The following is a 17080-nucleotide window of genomic DNA, read 5'->3' on the forward strand; positions in this document are numbered from 1 at the left end:
CGGTTGCTCTACCCACTACGCCATGCCGCCCCCTTATATAAGTCGCACTGGAGTATAAGTCGCATTTTTTGGGGGGAAATGTATTTGATAAAAGCCAACACCAAGAATAGACAAAGGCAATTTAAAATAAATAAAGAATAGTGAACAACAGGCTGAATAAGTGTACGTTATATGAGGCATAAATAACCAACTGGTATGTTAACGTAACATATTATGGTAAGAGTCATTCAAATAACTATAACATATAGAACATGCTATACGTTTACCAAACAATCTGTCACTCCTAATCGCTAAATCCCATGAAATCTTATACGTCTAGTCTCTTATGTGAATGAGATAAATAATATTATAATGTGTTAATAATTTCACACATAAGTCGCTCCTGAGTATAAGGCGCACCCCCGGCCAAACTATGAAAAAAACTGCGACTTATAGTCCGTGAAATACGGTAGTTATATAGTTTAGTTTTGCAAGCGGCCAATTACGCAAACTGGACAGTTAAGGTCATATTTCACCCTTTAACCCTAACCTTAGTATGCAGCTCTATGACTTCCCTCACATATTTAATGAAGGGTTCTGTTCATGGAAAACTATCCATTACCTTTTCGGATTGAGCAAACATAACCACGTGTCGTTCCTTAATGTAAAACATGTCTGAAACAAATCAATCATAACCATAACCATGAATGAGGACCGCGTTATGGCGACATTACCAGTCTGGTCCTAAGTTGTGTTCGAGCATCATACCAGAGTGGTGGCTACCAAGAAATATTGGTGGATCAAAAAAGTACCCACAGTGCCACTTGGTGAAGGCCTCTTTCTTTGAGGTTTCCTTCCGGTGACCACCTGCACTTGGGTTTTATACGCAAAGGTCAGGAGGAAGACGAGAGCGCTCCGTAGGCAGAAGTGGAATACACACAATAATGAGTGTGAAGGAGAAAAGTCTGGAATAAACCTGTTGCTGCTCTTTGAGGAGGAGAGCTTCCTCCAACCTACCAATGCTCCTCAGGATCAAGTTTCTTCTCTTCACCCCCCTTTTCCTCGTCTCCAACCTTCTCGGCTGTGGAATTATGGAAGGAGGGCCCTTCTTTTTTTTTTTTTTCTTCTGTCCTTTCTTTCTTTTCATCTGTTTTTTTCCCCCCCTTCTCCGAGGGAGGGGTCCATTCTTGTCTTCCCTGAACGTGAGCGGCAGCGAGAGGCTAACGAGGGTGCGTCCCAGTCGCTCCAGTCCCAGCGCCTCCCAGCGCAGACTCCCATATAAAAGCCCTGGTGGAAAGTTAGTGTAGGCAGTAGGGAGTTTTCTGCTGGGGTCAGGAGGACTGTGGAATCAAGCGGACCCTACCCCAAACACCCGTGTATGAGTGGAGTGTAGCAGAAAGAGAAGACATCCCCAACTTTTTTCCTCTCTTGCCTCAAAGAGTCTACATGTCTAGCGGCATCTAGACATGTTCAGCTTTGTGGATTTGCGGCTGGCGCTGCTGCTCGGCGCAGCGGTGCTCTTGGTGAGAGCGCAGGGCGAGGACGACCGTAAGTGTCACCGTCTCATCATCACTCTTTTCCGGAGCTTCTCGACCAGCCTTTTGGAAAAGTGGATATATTCTTTTCGCGTGGACGTTTGGCCGGCTTGAAATCTTAAGACAGGGAGCGAAAAAACCTTTGCAGTAGAAAAGCGAGGGTTTTTGATGGCCGCATTCTTTCCAGCAGATAGATAAATAAAAGAAAAGGAGTGCAGGCTTTGCGTAATGCATGGGGCATCCCAAGAAGGCCCCTCGCCCTGCCCCCCCTTTCCCCACCCTAATGCATGCAAAGCAAGTTGCTGCAGGTTTTCTAGCCAAGGGTTTCTATGCGACGACTCACAAACGTCACATCTTTTTAGGCAGATTGCTCACATTTAAACCCACCCCCCCTTCCTATTTATATGCATTTTTTTAAGTAAACACTTTTGCAACTTAAAAGGGTGTACCTGGGCCTTCCTCTGCCGAGTCCAGTAGACAGCTTTACTGCAGGTTTGATTGACGTGGCAATGTCAACAACGCCCCCCGGGCCCATTGTCGAGTTGGCCAGGTGAGGAGGCACCTTGAATGGGGGGGGAAGGGGGATAAGAAAGGTGAGCAAGAGTAGTATTATTTATCCATTTGTCCAGTGCAAGGATAGAGGGTTTTTTTCTGTAAAAGTTAGGGCCTTTAAGGCAAGAACAAAGGAGCAGATATTCCACTTTTCCAGATGTGCATCTAGAGAAACAGATGAGGTCTTCTAGTGCCATCTAGCGGCCGAGCTGTGCACCTGCACGCCACTTCTCTTCTCACCCCCCCCTCTCGGCTGTTTAATCTGTGGCTCTAATTGCAAACACATGTGGAAGTCTTTTTTTTTTCCACCAGCTGCTGCCAAGCCCGCAAAGTATGTGAGGTCAGCTCTTAGGCATTCGTTATCAACTTTATCATGCTTAAAATCTTAAAAATTAAGCAAAATGCGACACATTTCATATCCTGCTTTTTTTTAAATGCCTCTCTTTTACTTTACATTTCGCTCCTTCCAATATGCCTACAATTATAAAAACGCTTTATTCGCACGAATTGGTGAATATATAACTTACTTTCAGCCACAAAACGAGACGATACACGGTGTTTAGGTTGGGAGCTTACTTCCGGGTTGTTGTTGTTTTGTTTTTTTTCTTGTTCGCGCTCTTGTTCTTGTTCACTTACCTTATGTGTCTCTGTCGCCCCCCTCAGGCGAGGGTGGCAGTTGCACCCTCGACGGCCAGGTGTTTGCGGACCGTGACGTGTGGAAACCCGAGCCATGCCAGATCTGCGTGTGCGACAGCGGCACGGTGATGTGCGATGAGGTCATCTGCGAGGACACGGCCGACTGCCCCAACCCCGTCATCCCCCACGACGAGTGCTGCCCCATCTGCCCCGACGACGGTACGCCATCAACACACATAATGATCTGTAATATTATTATTATAACATAAACATATTAATTTCACATCATACTTTTTTTTTATCTGACTGCAGGCTACCAGGGTCAATCTCAAGTTGAGGTAAATTATTTTATTTATATAATAATGTGATATCATTAAAAACTGCAGTTAATATCAGAAAAAAAGTTGAATTATTGGTATAATATATAAAAAAAAATGATTGTGAGGAATTGTATCCATTGAGTTGTTTATCAACCAGGTCAATTAAACATGGTTTTTCTAAAATGCCGTTTCTCCCCAAAAGGGACCCAAGGGAGACCGTGGACCTAAGGGAGAGAGGGTAAGTGTGCGGTGGTCTTTTTACACGTTTTTTTTGTGTAAGGAAAACTGATGCATCTGTAAAAAAAAAAAATCTACCTGGATCCATACTAATGGTGTTTGATCTTGTTGAATTAAGGTTGAAAGAAATTTGTTGACATTTTTGCTCTATTTAGAATACAGCTAAATTTGAGTTATGGTGACTTATGTCTTTACTCTACTTCCTGTTTGCTAATGTCACATGACCGGTTTATACGTCACCATGTTATGACTGACTTGTCATGACTAAATATTATCTCTCTCCCCCCCACCCGCAGGGTCTTGCTGGTCCCGCTGGTAACGATGGTGTCCCCGGCCAGCCTGGTCTGCCCGGACCTCCCGGCCCCCCTGGACCCCCCGGCCTCGGTGGAGTAAGTACTCATTTTTTTTAGAGGGGATATTTTTGTGTGTATCTGACACACAATCACGGCACAATGGATACTTTGGGGGTATTTATCCAGTTGCCGGGGGGAGGGAGATTATGAATATGTATACCGGTAAGTGCCAAAAAAAAAATGTAATTTACTTGAATCAGCTGACATCATTCTTGATTCCATGCATAACAGATAACTTAGTGACTACATACATTTAATTTGCATCTGGTAAATATAATTTAATTATGCTTAAAAGATATAGCATCTGTATGCTAACTATGCTATTATTATGCATTGCTATTGTGTAGCTGCATTTTGTAGTGTTGTCAGTTGTGTCACCTAAACACATTTTTGAATGTTTTATGTGTCATTAGGAGTTAAGGATGGATTATTAATAGATCTGCAAAACATTGGAATGCCACTACAGTGATTATAAATATGAATCCTCCTTTTTTTGCAGAACTTCTCCCCTCAGATGTCTGGTGGCTATTCCGACAAATCTCCCCCCATTCCCGTTCCCGGACCCATGGTACGCGACGATTTCCTACGATTCCTATTCAAATCCGCAGGTCACGCGGACTCTAACCCCTCTCTCGCCCTCATTTGCAGGGCCCAATGGGACCTCGTGGACCCCCTGGATCTGCCGGTGCTAGTGTAAGAACACCACTTCTTCTTCAGTTTGAGCCTTTATCCTAAGCGTTCCGGCTGTGACTATCCTCGGTATGAATCGTGAAAATATGCAATCCTGCCTGTGAGGAACTAAGAAACCATGGAGACTGATTGGATCTGCGTGTTTACATGAAGCCCGGCTATAAATCGCGTTTAATACAGAACCAGGAAGTGAATTGTTGATGTGACACGTCTTCCAAAAAGCGGTTTTGACTGTTTTTGTGTCCTATGCTCAGGGCCCTCAGGGATTCACTGGTCCCCCCGGTGAGTCTGGAGAATCTGGAGCTTCTGTGAGTACTACAAATGCACACATCACTAGTTTTTACTTGATGCAACTCTTGACTTTTTATACGTGCTTCGTGTCTACAGGGCCCTATGGGACCCCGCGGCCCCGCCGGCCCATCTGGAAAGAACGGAGAGGACGTAAGTCAATCAACTCTTACTCACCTCGCAGGTAACACTTTCATCACGCGCCCCCCTGATCTTATTCTTCTCCTGGTATTAGGGTGAATCTGGCAAACCAGGTCGCTCTGGCGAGCGTGGACCTCCTGGCGCTCAGGTGAGTCGCCATGGCGCCTGCAACAATTATATCGTAAACACACTATAAACATCCCTTTCCCCTTGTCTATACACATCAGGGAGCTCGCGGTTTCCCCGGAACTCCCGGTCTGCCCGGAATCAAGGGACACAGAGTGAGTCCGGAATAAAAGAATTCTGCAAAATGGCGCTAATGGATAAAAGCAGGATGTCATACGTCAATCTTTGCTTCTCTGCAGGGATTCAGCGGTCTGGATGGTGCCAAGGGAGATGGTGGCCCCGCTGGACCCAAGGTAACTTATTTGTAGCTTTTTCTTACAAAACCAATACCGTTTTCTTGCAAGTGCCCATAAACCTGCATTGAAGCGTTTTCTGTATTTCAATTCATTGTGAACACTGTTTATAGTCATCATAATAGTAACTTATCGGTAAAATATTTTTTATTTACTATCATTGCCTTCCGAACCATTTAGATAAGACTGGGTTGAGCTTGCTACATCCTCCTAAGAGCCAGCGGCTTTGCAAAACACAAAGCTGTGGACGCTGGTTCTTGGGCGATTATGCCATAAAATAATCAAAGAAAAGCTTGAAAGTTTTTGGGAAACAATGACTTTAGAGAAATGATCATTAATTTTAGATGTGTGTGTTTAGGGAGAGACTGGTGCCGCTGGTGAGAACGGAACCCCCGGAGCTATGGTGAGTAAACCAAGCCATGCCAAGTCTTGGATTCTCTACAGAAGCGATGCCACGTTTTGTTCATTAAACCCCTTATTTTCCTCGCCTTTTAGGGACCTCGTGGTTTGCCCGGCGAGAGAGGCCGCAGTGGCGCTGCTGGGGCTGCTGTGAGTTCACTCGCCTTTTAGCTTGATTGTTCGAGTCATTGGTGACCTGGGAGCTAATGGTGGTTGTTCTCCTGCTGCAGGGAGCTCGTGGTAACGATGGTGCCGCTGGTGCTGCCGGACCTCCCGTAAGTCGACAGCATAGGCTCATTTAGAAAGGTTTGTTTGGCACTTTTGTCTGAATATGTTGCATGTATTGATCCTTTTCAGGGTCCTACCGGCCCCGCTGGACCTCCTGGATTCCCCGGTGGCCCTGGAGCCAAGGTACAAGACAGAATTTACATGCATTCATTCTCCTTTGGCCCAGTAAGAACCATCTTGTATGGTCTGGTCACGGTCAGCTCAGATGAATTGTTTGGCCTAATTTGGCCAATTAGTTTTTTTTTCCTCCATTATTATCACATCTTAAAGTAAAATTTGCATTTACCCATAATGCATCAACTACCAATGATATGAGCATCATTGAACATTTCAATACTTAGTAATACAATTCAGATTTGGTCACAACATACTGTACATACATAGATTTTCTGAGAATATTTAACTCTATTCTCAGGGTGAGGCCGGACCTCAGGGATCTCGTGGAGCCGAGGGCCCTGCCGGATCCCGTGGTGAGCCCGGTAACCCCGGACCCGCCGGTGCTGCTGGAGCTGCTGTAAGTACAAACCCCTCTGTGATTGACTTGGGCTTGAGTCTAACGGCTCCCAAATGAAAAAATTATTTGACTTCAGAACGGTTCGAGATAATCACTTCCCTTTCTTTTGTCTTTCAGGGTAACCCCGGAAGTGATGGAGCTGCTGGAGCTAAGGGAGGCCCTGTAAGTAAACCATCCCCTACTCGAGGCCTAACCTCCTCATCAGATCCGACAGTAAAGTGACACGTGCTGCCACCTGCAGGGTGCTTCTGGAGTTGCTGGTGCTCCCGGATTCCCCGGACCCCGTGGACCCCCAGGAGCTCACGGTGCTGCTGGTGCTGCAGGACCCAAGGGTAACACTGTGAGTAAAGCCCTTACAAAACCCATTATGATCCCGAGAAATTGGTATGGTAAAAATGTATAGATAACTTACCGTGCATATTATTATTTTGTTGTGTTATGGTATCTTTATTGACATTTTCTTGTATCTTTCTCGTAGGGCGAGGCTGGTGCCCCTGGATCCAAGGGAGAGCATGGTGCTAAGGGAGAGGCTGTAAGTTTGCATCTCATAAAAGAACATGATTTTTTAAATATATATTTATAATGCCTTCCGTAACTTATATTGTATGTGAATTTGTCATTCTACAGGGTGCCCCAGGAGTTCAGGGACCTCCCGGACCTTCCGGTGAGGAGGGCAAGAGAGGAGGCAGAGGAGAGCCTGGTCCCGTTGGAGGCCGTGGAGTTCCTGGCGAGCGTGTAAGCCTTATAGCTTAATTCATCTCCAGCTTCAAGATTGACTATTTTTATTGAATAAAACATAAGCAATATCAAATATAGTGCAAACATGCTAGTGCCCCCTACAGGCAATTTGGTTGCGACTGCAAGAACCAAACTCATTTTAGTGGTTACGTTCCCTGAAGTCAATTATTGATCTCTGCTTCCAGTCATACGGAACCTCCTTTATAACAACTTAATATTTGACTCCTTTTGCAGGGTGGTACTGGTGGTCGTGGTTTCCCTGGTTCTGATGGTGCCGCTGGACCCAAAGTGAGTACAGCACATATGCATCAACCATAGATCATCCAGTCCACTTGTGTTTTCCTGTTGAAGTAATTTCTTCCTGACAACCGATCACAGGGTGCCACTGGCGAGCGTGGTTCCCCAGGTGTTGCTGGAGCTAAAGGAAACAGCGGAGAGGTCGGCCGCACTGGTGAGCCTGGTTTGCCCGGCGCTAAGGTGAGGCTCTCCTGCCAGCTGTTTTGATTACCGAACATGGTTTCTTCACTGTCTTACTCTAAACATTTTTGGCATTTGTTTTGACCTTTTAGGGTATGACTGGCAGCCCAGGCAGCCCTGGACCTGATGGCAAGATGGGACCTAATGTAAGTTCTCATCATCACGCCAGGACGTTTGGTTGATATTCCTTCTTTAAACGCTCAACTTCATCCACTTTACCAGGGAGCCCCCGGACAAGATGGCCGCCCCGGACCTCCTGGCGCCGTTGGAGCCAGAGGCCAGCCCGGAGTCATGGGATTCCCAGGACCCAAGGGAGCTGCTGTAAGTACTGCGCCTCTAGCTGTGAAGTAGATTTGACGAGTTTCTACTGGTATCTAGATCATTGTCGAGATCACTCTGGTGATGAAAGTTCTTTTTTTTGGACTTTAGGGTGATGGTGGAAAGCCCGGTGAGCGTGGAGTGATGGGACCTACCGGCCCTGTTGTGAGTGTTCCGCTGTGTGAAGCTGCCATGTTCTTGTCCGATGTGAATGCTCGACATTCAGACTGCAACATATTTGTCTATTTAGGGTGCTCCTGGTAAGGACGGTGACGTTGGTGCTCAGGGAGCTGCTGGACCTTCTGTGAGTAGACGCAGGCATTACCAATAAACTTCCAAGCGGATTGTTCCGATTGGTTCCTAAGTTTCTTCCTTTGCTTTTCCTTAGGGACCTGCTGGTGAGAGAGGCGAGGCAGGACCAGGTGGACCTCCCGGATTCCAGGGACTTCCAGGACCCCAAGGTGCTATTGGCGAGACTGGCAAGTCCGGAGAGCAGGTACTGACTGAATTTAGCTCGAGTGAGCTCACTTCCTGGAAGAGTTTATCGACTTGTTCTTTTTGTCCTGTAATATAGGGTGTGCCCGGAGAGGCTGGAGCCTCAGGACCTGCTGGTTCAAGAGTAAGTCCATCCTCATATATTTACATTAAATGATAGACTATAATGACTTGGATTCTGGTTATGCTCAAGTCCACTAACGCTCTGCTATCCTCAGGGTGACAGAGGATTCCCCGGAGAGCGTGGTGCCCCTGGTGCCATTGGACCTGGTGGTGCCCGTGGATCCCCCGGATCTGCTGGAAGCGAGGGCGCTAAGGTAATCTTGGCAGAAGGTGAAACATGGTTCTGACTCTGCTTCTGAAAACTTCTTCATTGTAATATCTTCCTTCTTCTTCTTCAGGGAGATGCTGGAGCACCCGGTGCACCCGGAGCTCAGGGACCTCCTGGACTGCAGGGAATGCCTGGTGAGCGTGGTGCCGGTGGTCTTCCAGGACTGAGAGGAGACAGAGTGAGTTGTGACACTAGCGTTATATTGGACCTGCAAAGAACTCCCATTGCTTTTTAATCTCATGCATTGTCCTCTCTTACTTATCCAGGGTGAACAAGGAGCTAAGGGAACTGATGGAGCACCTGGCAAGGATGGTCCCCGTGGTATGAGCGGTCCTATTGGACTTCCCGGATCCGCCGGAGCTACTGGAGACAAGGGAGAGGCTGGTCCCAGTGGACCTGCTGGACCTGCTGGAGCTCGTGGAGGCCCTGTGAGTTATGAAAAGAAAAGGCCCAACTGTCACCCTGACATCATTCCATAGGTCTCCTCAGTCTGTCCAGGAGCAGAAGTAGCTTCAGTTGAGGGCACCTTAGTCATTATCTTCACATGTTCTAATCTTCTCCTCTTCCATAGGGTGAGCGTGGAGAGGCCGGACCACCCGGACCTGCTGGATTTGCTGGACCTCCTGTAAGTTTCACTGGCTTTCTCGCAGACTCTTTTCCTGTTAAACTAAAACAAGAATAACTTACATTTCCCTCTTGACCACCATCTAGGGTGCTGATGGACTGGCTGGTGCTAAGGGAGAGGCTGGTAACAATGGTGCTAAGGGAGATGCTGGTCCTCCTGGCGCTGCTGGACCCACTGGTGCCCCCGGACCTCAGGTTTGTAGAAAATCCCCTTCTATACAATATTTGTATGTTATTAGCGTTACTATGCCTTCTGACGCTGTTCTGTGTTCATTTAGGGTCCCGTTGGAAACACTGGCCCCAAAGGAGCTCGCGGAGCAATGGGACCTTCTGTGAGTTAAAACTCTCTTCCTACTCATGCATCAAATTTAACTAATAAACCCTCTGTCTGCTTCCCAAGGGTGTAACTGGTTTCCCTGGTGCTGTCGGCAGAGTTGGACCACCCGGCCCCTCTGTAAGTTACAATGAATGACAGCACTTTAATAAGACATCATGAAGCTTTCTACTGGGCTGTGAGGTTAATTGTATCCGATCAATGTATGGAACAGGGCCACGCTGGACCCCCTGGCGCTTCTGGACCCGGTGGAAAGGAAGGAGCCAAAGGAAACCGTGGTGACACTGGACCTGCTGGTCGCGCCGGTGAGGTGGGACCTCATGGACCCCCAGGACCTGCTGGAGAGAAGGGTAGCCCCGGTGCCGATGGTGCTTCAGTAAGTTGAAACCTACATCACAAAAACACTTCTGCGACAAGGCTCTTTTCTAGATTTGAGTAGATTCTTGAATCCAACACCAGTGTCTTAATACTTTTTTCTTGTAATACCCTGCAGGGTAGCGCTGGAATTCCTGGACCTCAGGGTATTGGTGGGCAGCGTGGTATTGTTGGTCTGTCTGGACAAAGAGGAGAGCGAGGATTCCCTGGCCTGCCTGGACCTTCTGTAAGCTCATTGTAGTTATACTTGATGTTTAAAACCATAGTTAAACACGCTTAAATGACAGCAACCAACACACTTGAGTCCAGCTCCAATTTATAGTGCTTTTGGAGTTGGTCACAAGAAAGATCTATGTGATAAAACACACATAGTGGATGTAGTGCACAACGTGTAACCAAATGCACCCATGCCGTGTCACCACTACAGGGAGAGCCCGGAAAGCAGGGATCCGGTGGCCCCTCTGGTGAGCGCGGACCTCCTGGACCCATGGGACCCCCTGGACTGGCTGGACCCTCTGGAGAGACCGGACGCGAGGTAAAACGATTATCCAATAACCCTCCTTGCGTGTGTAGGTCAGTCCTGTAACTAATCCAATGTTTGTTTTAGGGAGCCGCTGGTAACGAGGGATCCGCTGGCCGTGATGGACCTGCCGGACCCAAGGTGAGTCGAGTAGACAACACTACAATCAGTACAAGCAAGTTAATTTATGGAGATAAGGATTACATCTATGCTTCTTCCTACTCCTTTTCGCATATTATGTATTGTAAAAACGTGTTCCCTGATGTAAATGAAACCAATATCAGAGCTAGTTCTGTGGATCTCACCGGAATGAGCCTGACTGATGCTATTCATGTTTCATGCCATCATGTGCAACTTAAGGAAGTGGTTCACATAGTTTCCTCTCAGCTGACCCAATCTCAAAACGTGGTAAAAGCCTCTCTTTTACGATCACCCAGTAACTGGGCTTAAGTCCATAGAAGACAAACCTTACAGAACAGGACTCTGCAACCGTTACTATCAGAAGTGCCATTTTGCCCTCTCGTTTTCTTACCTTCCTTATCCAATCAACAGTCAGAACACATTCATGGCCTCATACACAAAATATTTTCAAAAACGCACTTATCCCCTCACTTTGATGTCAAAAACAATCGTATCGACTAAATGAGATGATCTTGTGGAACAATTTAGGGAGACCGTGGAGAGTCTGGCCCTGCTGGAATTCCTGGTGCCCCCGGACCCCCTGGTGCCCCTGGACCCGTCGGACCCGCTGGAAAGAATGGCGACCGCGGAGACTCTGTAAGTGAAAAGAAGTGCACTGGTCTTTTGTCGTGAGTGCAGCACCATCCTGCAGTGTTCATGACTCTTCTGGGGGTTGTTTCAGGGACCTGCTGGCCCTGCTGGTCCCGCTGGTCCTGCTGGCCCTCGTGGCCCTGCTGTAAGTAACATGACAAGCACCAGCAATTGAGCCCAACAGAGAACAGGTGATTAATTTCATCTTCTATTAGGGAGCCCATGGAATTCGTGGAGACAAGGGAGAGAGTGGAGAGGCTGGTGAGAGAGGCTTGAAGGGACACAGAGGATTCACTGGCATGCAGGGAGCTCCTGGACCCTCCGTATGTCACTCAGCACTCATAGATTTCAAAACACACCTTCGGCTCCTAACTTCTCTATTCTTTGCTCACTCATAGGGTGCTCATGGCGAGCAAGGACCTGCTGGTGTTTCCGGAGCTGCTGGACCCAGAGTGAGTCTTGTTCATTTTTGCCAGTTTATTTTTCCTTCAGACAATTTAAAGACTTCTTGCTTGCGCTCCACAGGGACCTTCTGGATCTGCCGGTTCTTCTGGTAAGGATGGTATGACTGGCCTTCCTGGTCCCAGCGGACCTTCCGGACCTCGTGGACGCAATGGAGAAATGGGACCAGTGGTAAGGCTCACTTCACTTCTTAATCTAAATGCCACCACAAAGATTGTTTTAACGACACATTTCTGTTTTCCTTTAGGGTCCTTCCGGACCTCCCGGACCTCCCGGCGCACCCGGAGCCCCTGGTGGTGGATTTGACCTTGGCTTCATTGCCCAGCCTCAGGAGAAGGGTCCCGATCCCTTCCGTCACTACCGCGATGACGCTAACGTTCTGCGTGACCGCGACCTGGAGGTGGACGGCACCCTGAAGACTCTGAGCCAGCAGATTGAGCAGATCCGCAGCCCCGACGGAACTCGCAAGAACCCCGCCAGAACTTGCCGCGACCTCAAGATGTGCCACCCAGACTGGAAGAGCGGTGAGTCTTTGTCACGTGGAAAAAGGTGGTACTGAGGGTCAGAAGATTAAGCTCGGTGGCATGGGTTTCTGACTCTTTGTGCCACTCCATCCTCAGGAGAGTACTGGATTGACCCCGACCAGGGCTGCAACCAAGATGCCATCAAGGTCTACTGTAACATGGAGACCGGAGAGACCTGCGTGGCCCCCACTCAGCGCGAGGTTGCCAAGAAGAACTGGTACATCAGCAAGAACATCAAGGAGAAGAAGCACGTCTGGTTCGGCGAGGCAATGAACGAGGGCTTCCAGGTAACCCAACCCAACAATCCTTTAAGTGGTCTCCTCTGCGACCATTTGCTAACCTCTCCCCTCGCTTCCCCTCACCCCACAGTTCGAGTACGGCAGCGAGGGCTCCATGCCAGAAGACGTCAACATCCAGATGACCTTCCTGCGTCTCATGTCAACTGAGTCCTCCCAGAACATCACCTACCACTGCAAGAACAGCATCTCCTACATGGATGCTGCCACCGGCAACCTGAAGAAGGCTGTCATCCTCCAGGGCTCCAACGAGATCGAGATCAGAGCTGAGGGCAACAGCCGTTTCACCTACAGTGTCCTCGAGGACGGCTGCACGGTGAGGAAACTTACGTTTGTAGACCTTTATTGGGCGACGGAACGTTAAATAGACGCCGAAAATCCACATTTTAGCTTTTGTGGTAAAAGTCAAGTCGCGCGACGAAAATGGGCCAATAAGATCTTTACTGTGGCTATATTGCAGCACTACTATCCTGAGTGCATAGCTTAGCAAGAATGCTAAAGTAATATGGAGGTTTAGAGCTGGAATTTCTTTCCAAAATAGCTTTTTTCTAAACATTTTCATAGTAGGTTCCTTGTACAAAATGATAAGTACCCTGTTTAGTACAGTCTAGAAGTACAACGGCTACATTCACACTCGATTAGAATGCTCTACATTTTCTGTTGAGTGAGCAGCTGGGTTAACTCTAAATGCTATGAAGTTGATTTTGAGTTTACCTTGAGCTTGTTTTTGTTTTTTCCCGCCCACAAAGAAGCTAAAAAGGAAAAAGTTAGCATCACATAGCATAGCATTACATGCATATGTTGCCTTACAGTGCTACAGAAGTATCAGAACGGGACATAATCATCAAACATTTTCAGAGCAAAAAAACAGAAATGTATTCATTTCTTACTTAAAAATGTCAATCTCGTTATTGACTTCACTATTGACAGCTGTTAAAATAAGTTTTCTCTTAATGACGAGCGTTCTCATGCATTTGCTAAGGGGTAAATATTGCGTACAAGTTTTGTCAGGTACCATCAGGAAATGCGAATTGTCAATGTCCTTATTAATAAAATTAGTTGTTAAAAAAAGTACCGTATTTTTCGAAGTATAAGTCGCTCCTGAGTATAAGTCGCACCGGCCGAAAACGCATAATAAAGAAGGAAAAAAACATGTATAAAGTCGCATTTGTGGGGGGAAATGTATTTGATAAAAGCCAACACCAAGAATAGACATTTGAAAGGCAATTTAAAATAAATAAAGAATAGTGAACAACAGGCTGAATAAGTGTACGTTATATGAGGCATAAATAACCAACTGGTATGTTAACGTAACATATTATGGTAAGAGTCATTCAAATAACTATAACATATAGAACATGCTATACGTTTACCAAACAATCTGTCACTCCTAATCGCTAAATCCCATGAAATCTTATACGTCTAGTCCTTGTTGGGGGTACCGAACCCCACCAGTTTCATATGCGCATTCACCGAACCCTTCATTCAAGAAAAAGTTATATTTTTTTTACTGGTGCACAAAATGAACCGTGCATGAACATCACCTTGTTCAAAGAACAAAACCAACACAGTGCATGAACTCACAACAAATTAACACACCTTACACACATTACCATGAATTGATTAACGTGGACTTAAACAAGTTGAAACACTGATTGGGGTGTTACCATTTAGTGGTCAATTGTACGGAATATGTACTGTACTGTGTATTCTCTTCCTTTGCAATCTGCTGGTAAAAGTTTCAATCGATCAATCAAAAGGGAACATTGTTTGGGAGTATCCATCATACGCTGATAGGGAGAAGTTTTTATTTACACGATAAGTCGGATGTGTCTTTACCACCCCTGAGGCCGACTCAACGAACCCCTAGGGTTCGATCGAACCCAGGTTAAGAACCACTTCTCTTACGTGAATGAGCTAAATAATATTATTTGATATTTTACGGTAATGTGTTAATAATTTCACACATAAGTCGCTCCTGAGTATAAGTCGCACCCCCGGCCAAACTATGAAAAAAAACTGCGACATATAGTCCGAAGAATACGGTAGATGCCTTCCGAAAGTCCTAGGAGAACTTAGCGATAATGTACCGAGTATAAGTCGCACCGGAGTATAAGTCGCACCTGCCGAAAATGCATTATAAAGACGAAAAAACAAAAAAACATATATAAGTCGCACTGGAGTATAAGTCGCTTTTTTTCGGGAATTTTATTTCATATAACCCAACACCAAGAATAGACATTTGAAAGGCAATTTAAAATAAATAAAGAATAGTGAACAACAGGCTGAATAAGTGTACGTTATATGAAGCTAGGGCTGCAACAACTAATCGATTAAAATCGATTATAAAAATAGTTGTTGATTAATTTAGTCATCGATTCGTTGGATCTATGCTATGCGCATGCGCAGAGGCTACTTTAAAAAAAAAAAAAAATTAAAAACCTTTATTTATAAACTGCGACATTACAAACAGCTGAGAAACAATAATCAAAATAAGTATGGTGCCAGTATGCTGTTTTTTTTTCAATAAAATACTGGAAAGGATAGAAATGTAGTTTGTCTCTTTTATCCGAGTATTAATCGATTAATCGTAGTAATAATCGACAGATTAATTGATTATCAAATTAGTTGTTAGTTGCAGCCCTATATGAGGCATAAATAACCAACTGAGAACGTGCCTGGTATGTTAACGTAACATATTATGGTATAGAAATGTAGTTTGTCTCTTTTATCCGATTATTAATCGATTAATCGTAGTAATAATCGACATACTAATTGATTATCAAATTAGTTGTTAGTTGCAGCCCTATATGAGGCATAAATAACCAACTGAGATCGTGCCTGGTATGTTAACGTAACATATTATGGTAAGAGTCATTCAAATAACTATAACATATAGAACATGCTATACGTTTACCAAACAATCTGTCACTCCTAATCGCTAAATAATATTATTTGATATTTTACGCTAATGTGGTAATAATTTCACACATAAGTCGCGCCTGAGTATAAGTCGCACCCCCGGAGAAACTATGAAAAAAAAATGCGACTTATAGTCCGAAAAATACGGTAATATTATGCGTCTCCCAGTTCAAATTCCAAGCTTAGAATAAACTGTCTTGCAAAACGTGCAAGTTACACAACAACGTGCAAAACATGCAAAACGTGCAAGTTACACAACAACGTGCAAAACGTGCAAAACATGCAAAACGTGCAAGTTACACAACAAGTCTTGTCAAAGCTTCTCTCTGCTGGGAAAATGTTGAGTGACACTTTTTTTTTCTACCAGGCGCCATCAAATCTCTTTACCTAAATGACTATAAAAAGCGGAATTATTCCACAATTCGTAGCGGCGAATGACGAAGTGACTTTTGAAGCGTGTCCTGACTATTTGTGGTGTTTCATTGCAGTCACACACCGGTACATGGGGCAAGACAATCATCGAATACAAGACATCGAAAACATCTCGCCTGCCCATCATTGACATCGCTCCTATGGATGTTGGTGCTCCAGACCAAGAGTTTGGCCTTGAAGTCGGACCCGTCTGCTTCTTGTAAAAAGAGAAATCTGGACTTGAACATGTTGTGGTGCGTGAGTGTGTGCGTTTTATTTTTTTTTTCTAGCAACCAACCCTCTCCTTAAAAAAAAAAGAAACAGCCACCCCAAACATTTTTCTGATCTGGCCCCCTCCCACGCCCACCCTCCCCCCCCTGCCATGGTCCACGACGCCTCAAAACCTGCACTTCAACAAAGATGGCGGCGGTGCGGCAACGTCCGGCGCCATCGCGTTTAGGACCACTACTTTTTGTTTCTGACTCTTTTTTGTTGGTTTTTGTCTCGTTTTTTTTTTTACCATCAACAACACCCAGGATCCCAAGACATTTTGTTTCACTGGCAACAAGAAAATAATATATGATTCTGTAAAAAAACAAAGAAAAAAAAAGAAATTGACTCCGCCCCCTTCTTCAACCAATCCAGGCCTCTCTGGAGTTTACAGAAACACACAGGTGACTTTTGTATTTTTATACACCCCCGTGCCGTGAGAGGAATGACAGGACAGTCCCGACAGACAAGAACCCGATTGCTTTGTACCACATTTCAGGTGTTGATGAATAAACGGTGAAACTGACAGCCACGTTTGTCTTTTAAATGTTTTCGCTGTCATCTCTCTTGTTTGTTCTTTGGAAAGTCACATTAAAGCCACCAGCAGAGAAACATTGGTTTTAAAACTTGTTTTTTTTTTAAAAAGAACATCCTATGGCTACCTCAAAAAAAAAAAAAAATGTTGGAAAAGATGTTTTTCCTGCAGCTGGGAAAGCACTCAGGTGCTATTCTTGTGTTGCAACTAATGTTCTTTTCTATTAAAGTGACACGATTTTTGGTGCTAAAATGACACCCCGGGTTTTATTCTTGGTGTCCAGGATCTTTTCTCTCCTTTCTTTTTCAGTTTTGGTTTGATGTTCT

At 45.5% G+C, this 17080-nt stretch overlaps 1 protein-coding gene and 1 long non-coding RNA gene across 2 annotated transcripts in view; one reads left to right on the forward strand and one right to left on the reverse strand.

The window, feature by feature from the left end:
- LOC133615185 (uncharacterized) overlaps positions 1 to 2660 on the reverse strand; it is a 45875-nt gene extending 43215 nt beyond the window's left edge. The window contains exons 1-2 of the long non-coding RNA XR_009816688.1: positions 2594 to 2660; positions 1964 to 2076 (exon numbers count right to left, since the gene is read on the reverse strand). This is a non-coding gene — a long non-coding RNA (uncharacterized lncRNA). The remainder of the gene's footprint in view (positions 1 to 1963; positions 2077 to 2593) is intronic.
- Positions 1279 to 16745, forward strand: col1a1a (collagen, type I, alpha 1a). Its single transcript, XM_061973745.2, has 49 exons — positions 1279 to 1527; positions 2730 to 2921; positions 3015 to 3040; positions 3225 to 3260; positions 3556 to 3648; positions 4112 to 4180; positions 4261 to 4305; positions 4557 to 4610; positions 4690 to 4743; positions 4826 to 4879; positions 4959 to 5012; positions 5097 to 5150; positions 5509 to 5553; positions 5646 to 5699; positions 5780 to 5824; positions 5907 to 5960; positions 6253 to 6351; positions 6469 to 6513; positions 6593 to 6691; positions 6830 to 6883; positions 6979 to 7086; positions 7324 to 7377; positions 7468 to 7566; positions 7659 to 7712; positions 7789 to 7887; positions 7996 to 8049; positions 8135 to 8188; positions 8273 to 8380; positions 8459 to 8503; positions 8598 to 8696; positions 8781 to 8888; positions 8977 to 9138; positions 9282 to 9335; positions 9422 to 9529; positions 9613 to 9666; positions 9735 to 9788; positions 9883 to 10044; positions 10162 to 10269; positions 10471 to 10578; positions 10651 to 10704; positions 11233 to 11340; positions 11426 to 11479; positions 11550 to 11657; positions 11733 to 11786; positions 11860 to 11967; positions 12044 to 12320; positions 12417 to 12607; positions 12690 to 12932; positions 16027 to 16745. Exons 1-49 carry the CDS (start codon positions 1446 to 1448, stop codon positions 16171 to 16173), a joined length of 4344 nt encoding a protein of 1447 aa, XP_061829729.1. The 5' UTR covers positions 1279 to 1445; the 3' UTR covers positions 16174 to 16745.
- The last annotated feature ends 335 nt before the right edge of the window (positions 16746 to 17080 follow it).

The sequence above is a fragment of the Nerophis lumbriciformis genome, linkage group LG22 (assembly GCF_033978685.3).
Source record: "Nerophis lumbriciformis linkage group LG22, RoL_Nlum_v2.1, whole genome shotgun sequence".
NCBI lineage: Eukaryota > Metazoa > Chordata > Actinopteri > Syngnathiformes > Syngnathidae > Nerophis > Nerophis lumbriciformis.

Excerpts from the sequence above, each read along its gene's own strand:
- col1a1a (XM_061973745.2), top strand. The coding sequence starts at position 1,446 with ATGTTCAGCTTTGTGGATTTGCGGCTGGCGCTGCTGCTCGGCGCAGCG. Across the intron at positions 5,700-5,779 it reads GTGGCGCTGCTGGGGCTGCT|GGAGCTCGTGGTAACGATGG; the intron begins GTGAGTTCACTC and ends CTCCTGCTGCAG. Across the intron at positions 9,336-9,421 it reads CTGGATTTGCTGGACCTCCT|GGTGCTGATGGACTGGCTGG; the intron begins GTAAGTTTCACT and ends ACCACCATCTAG.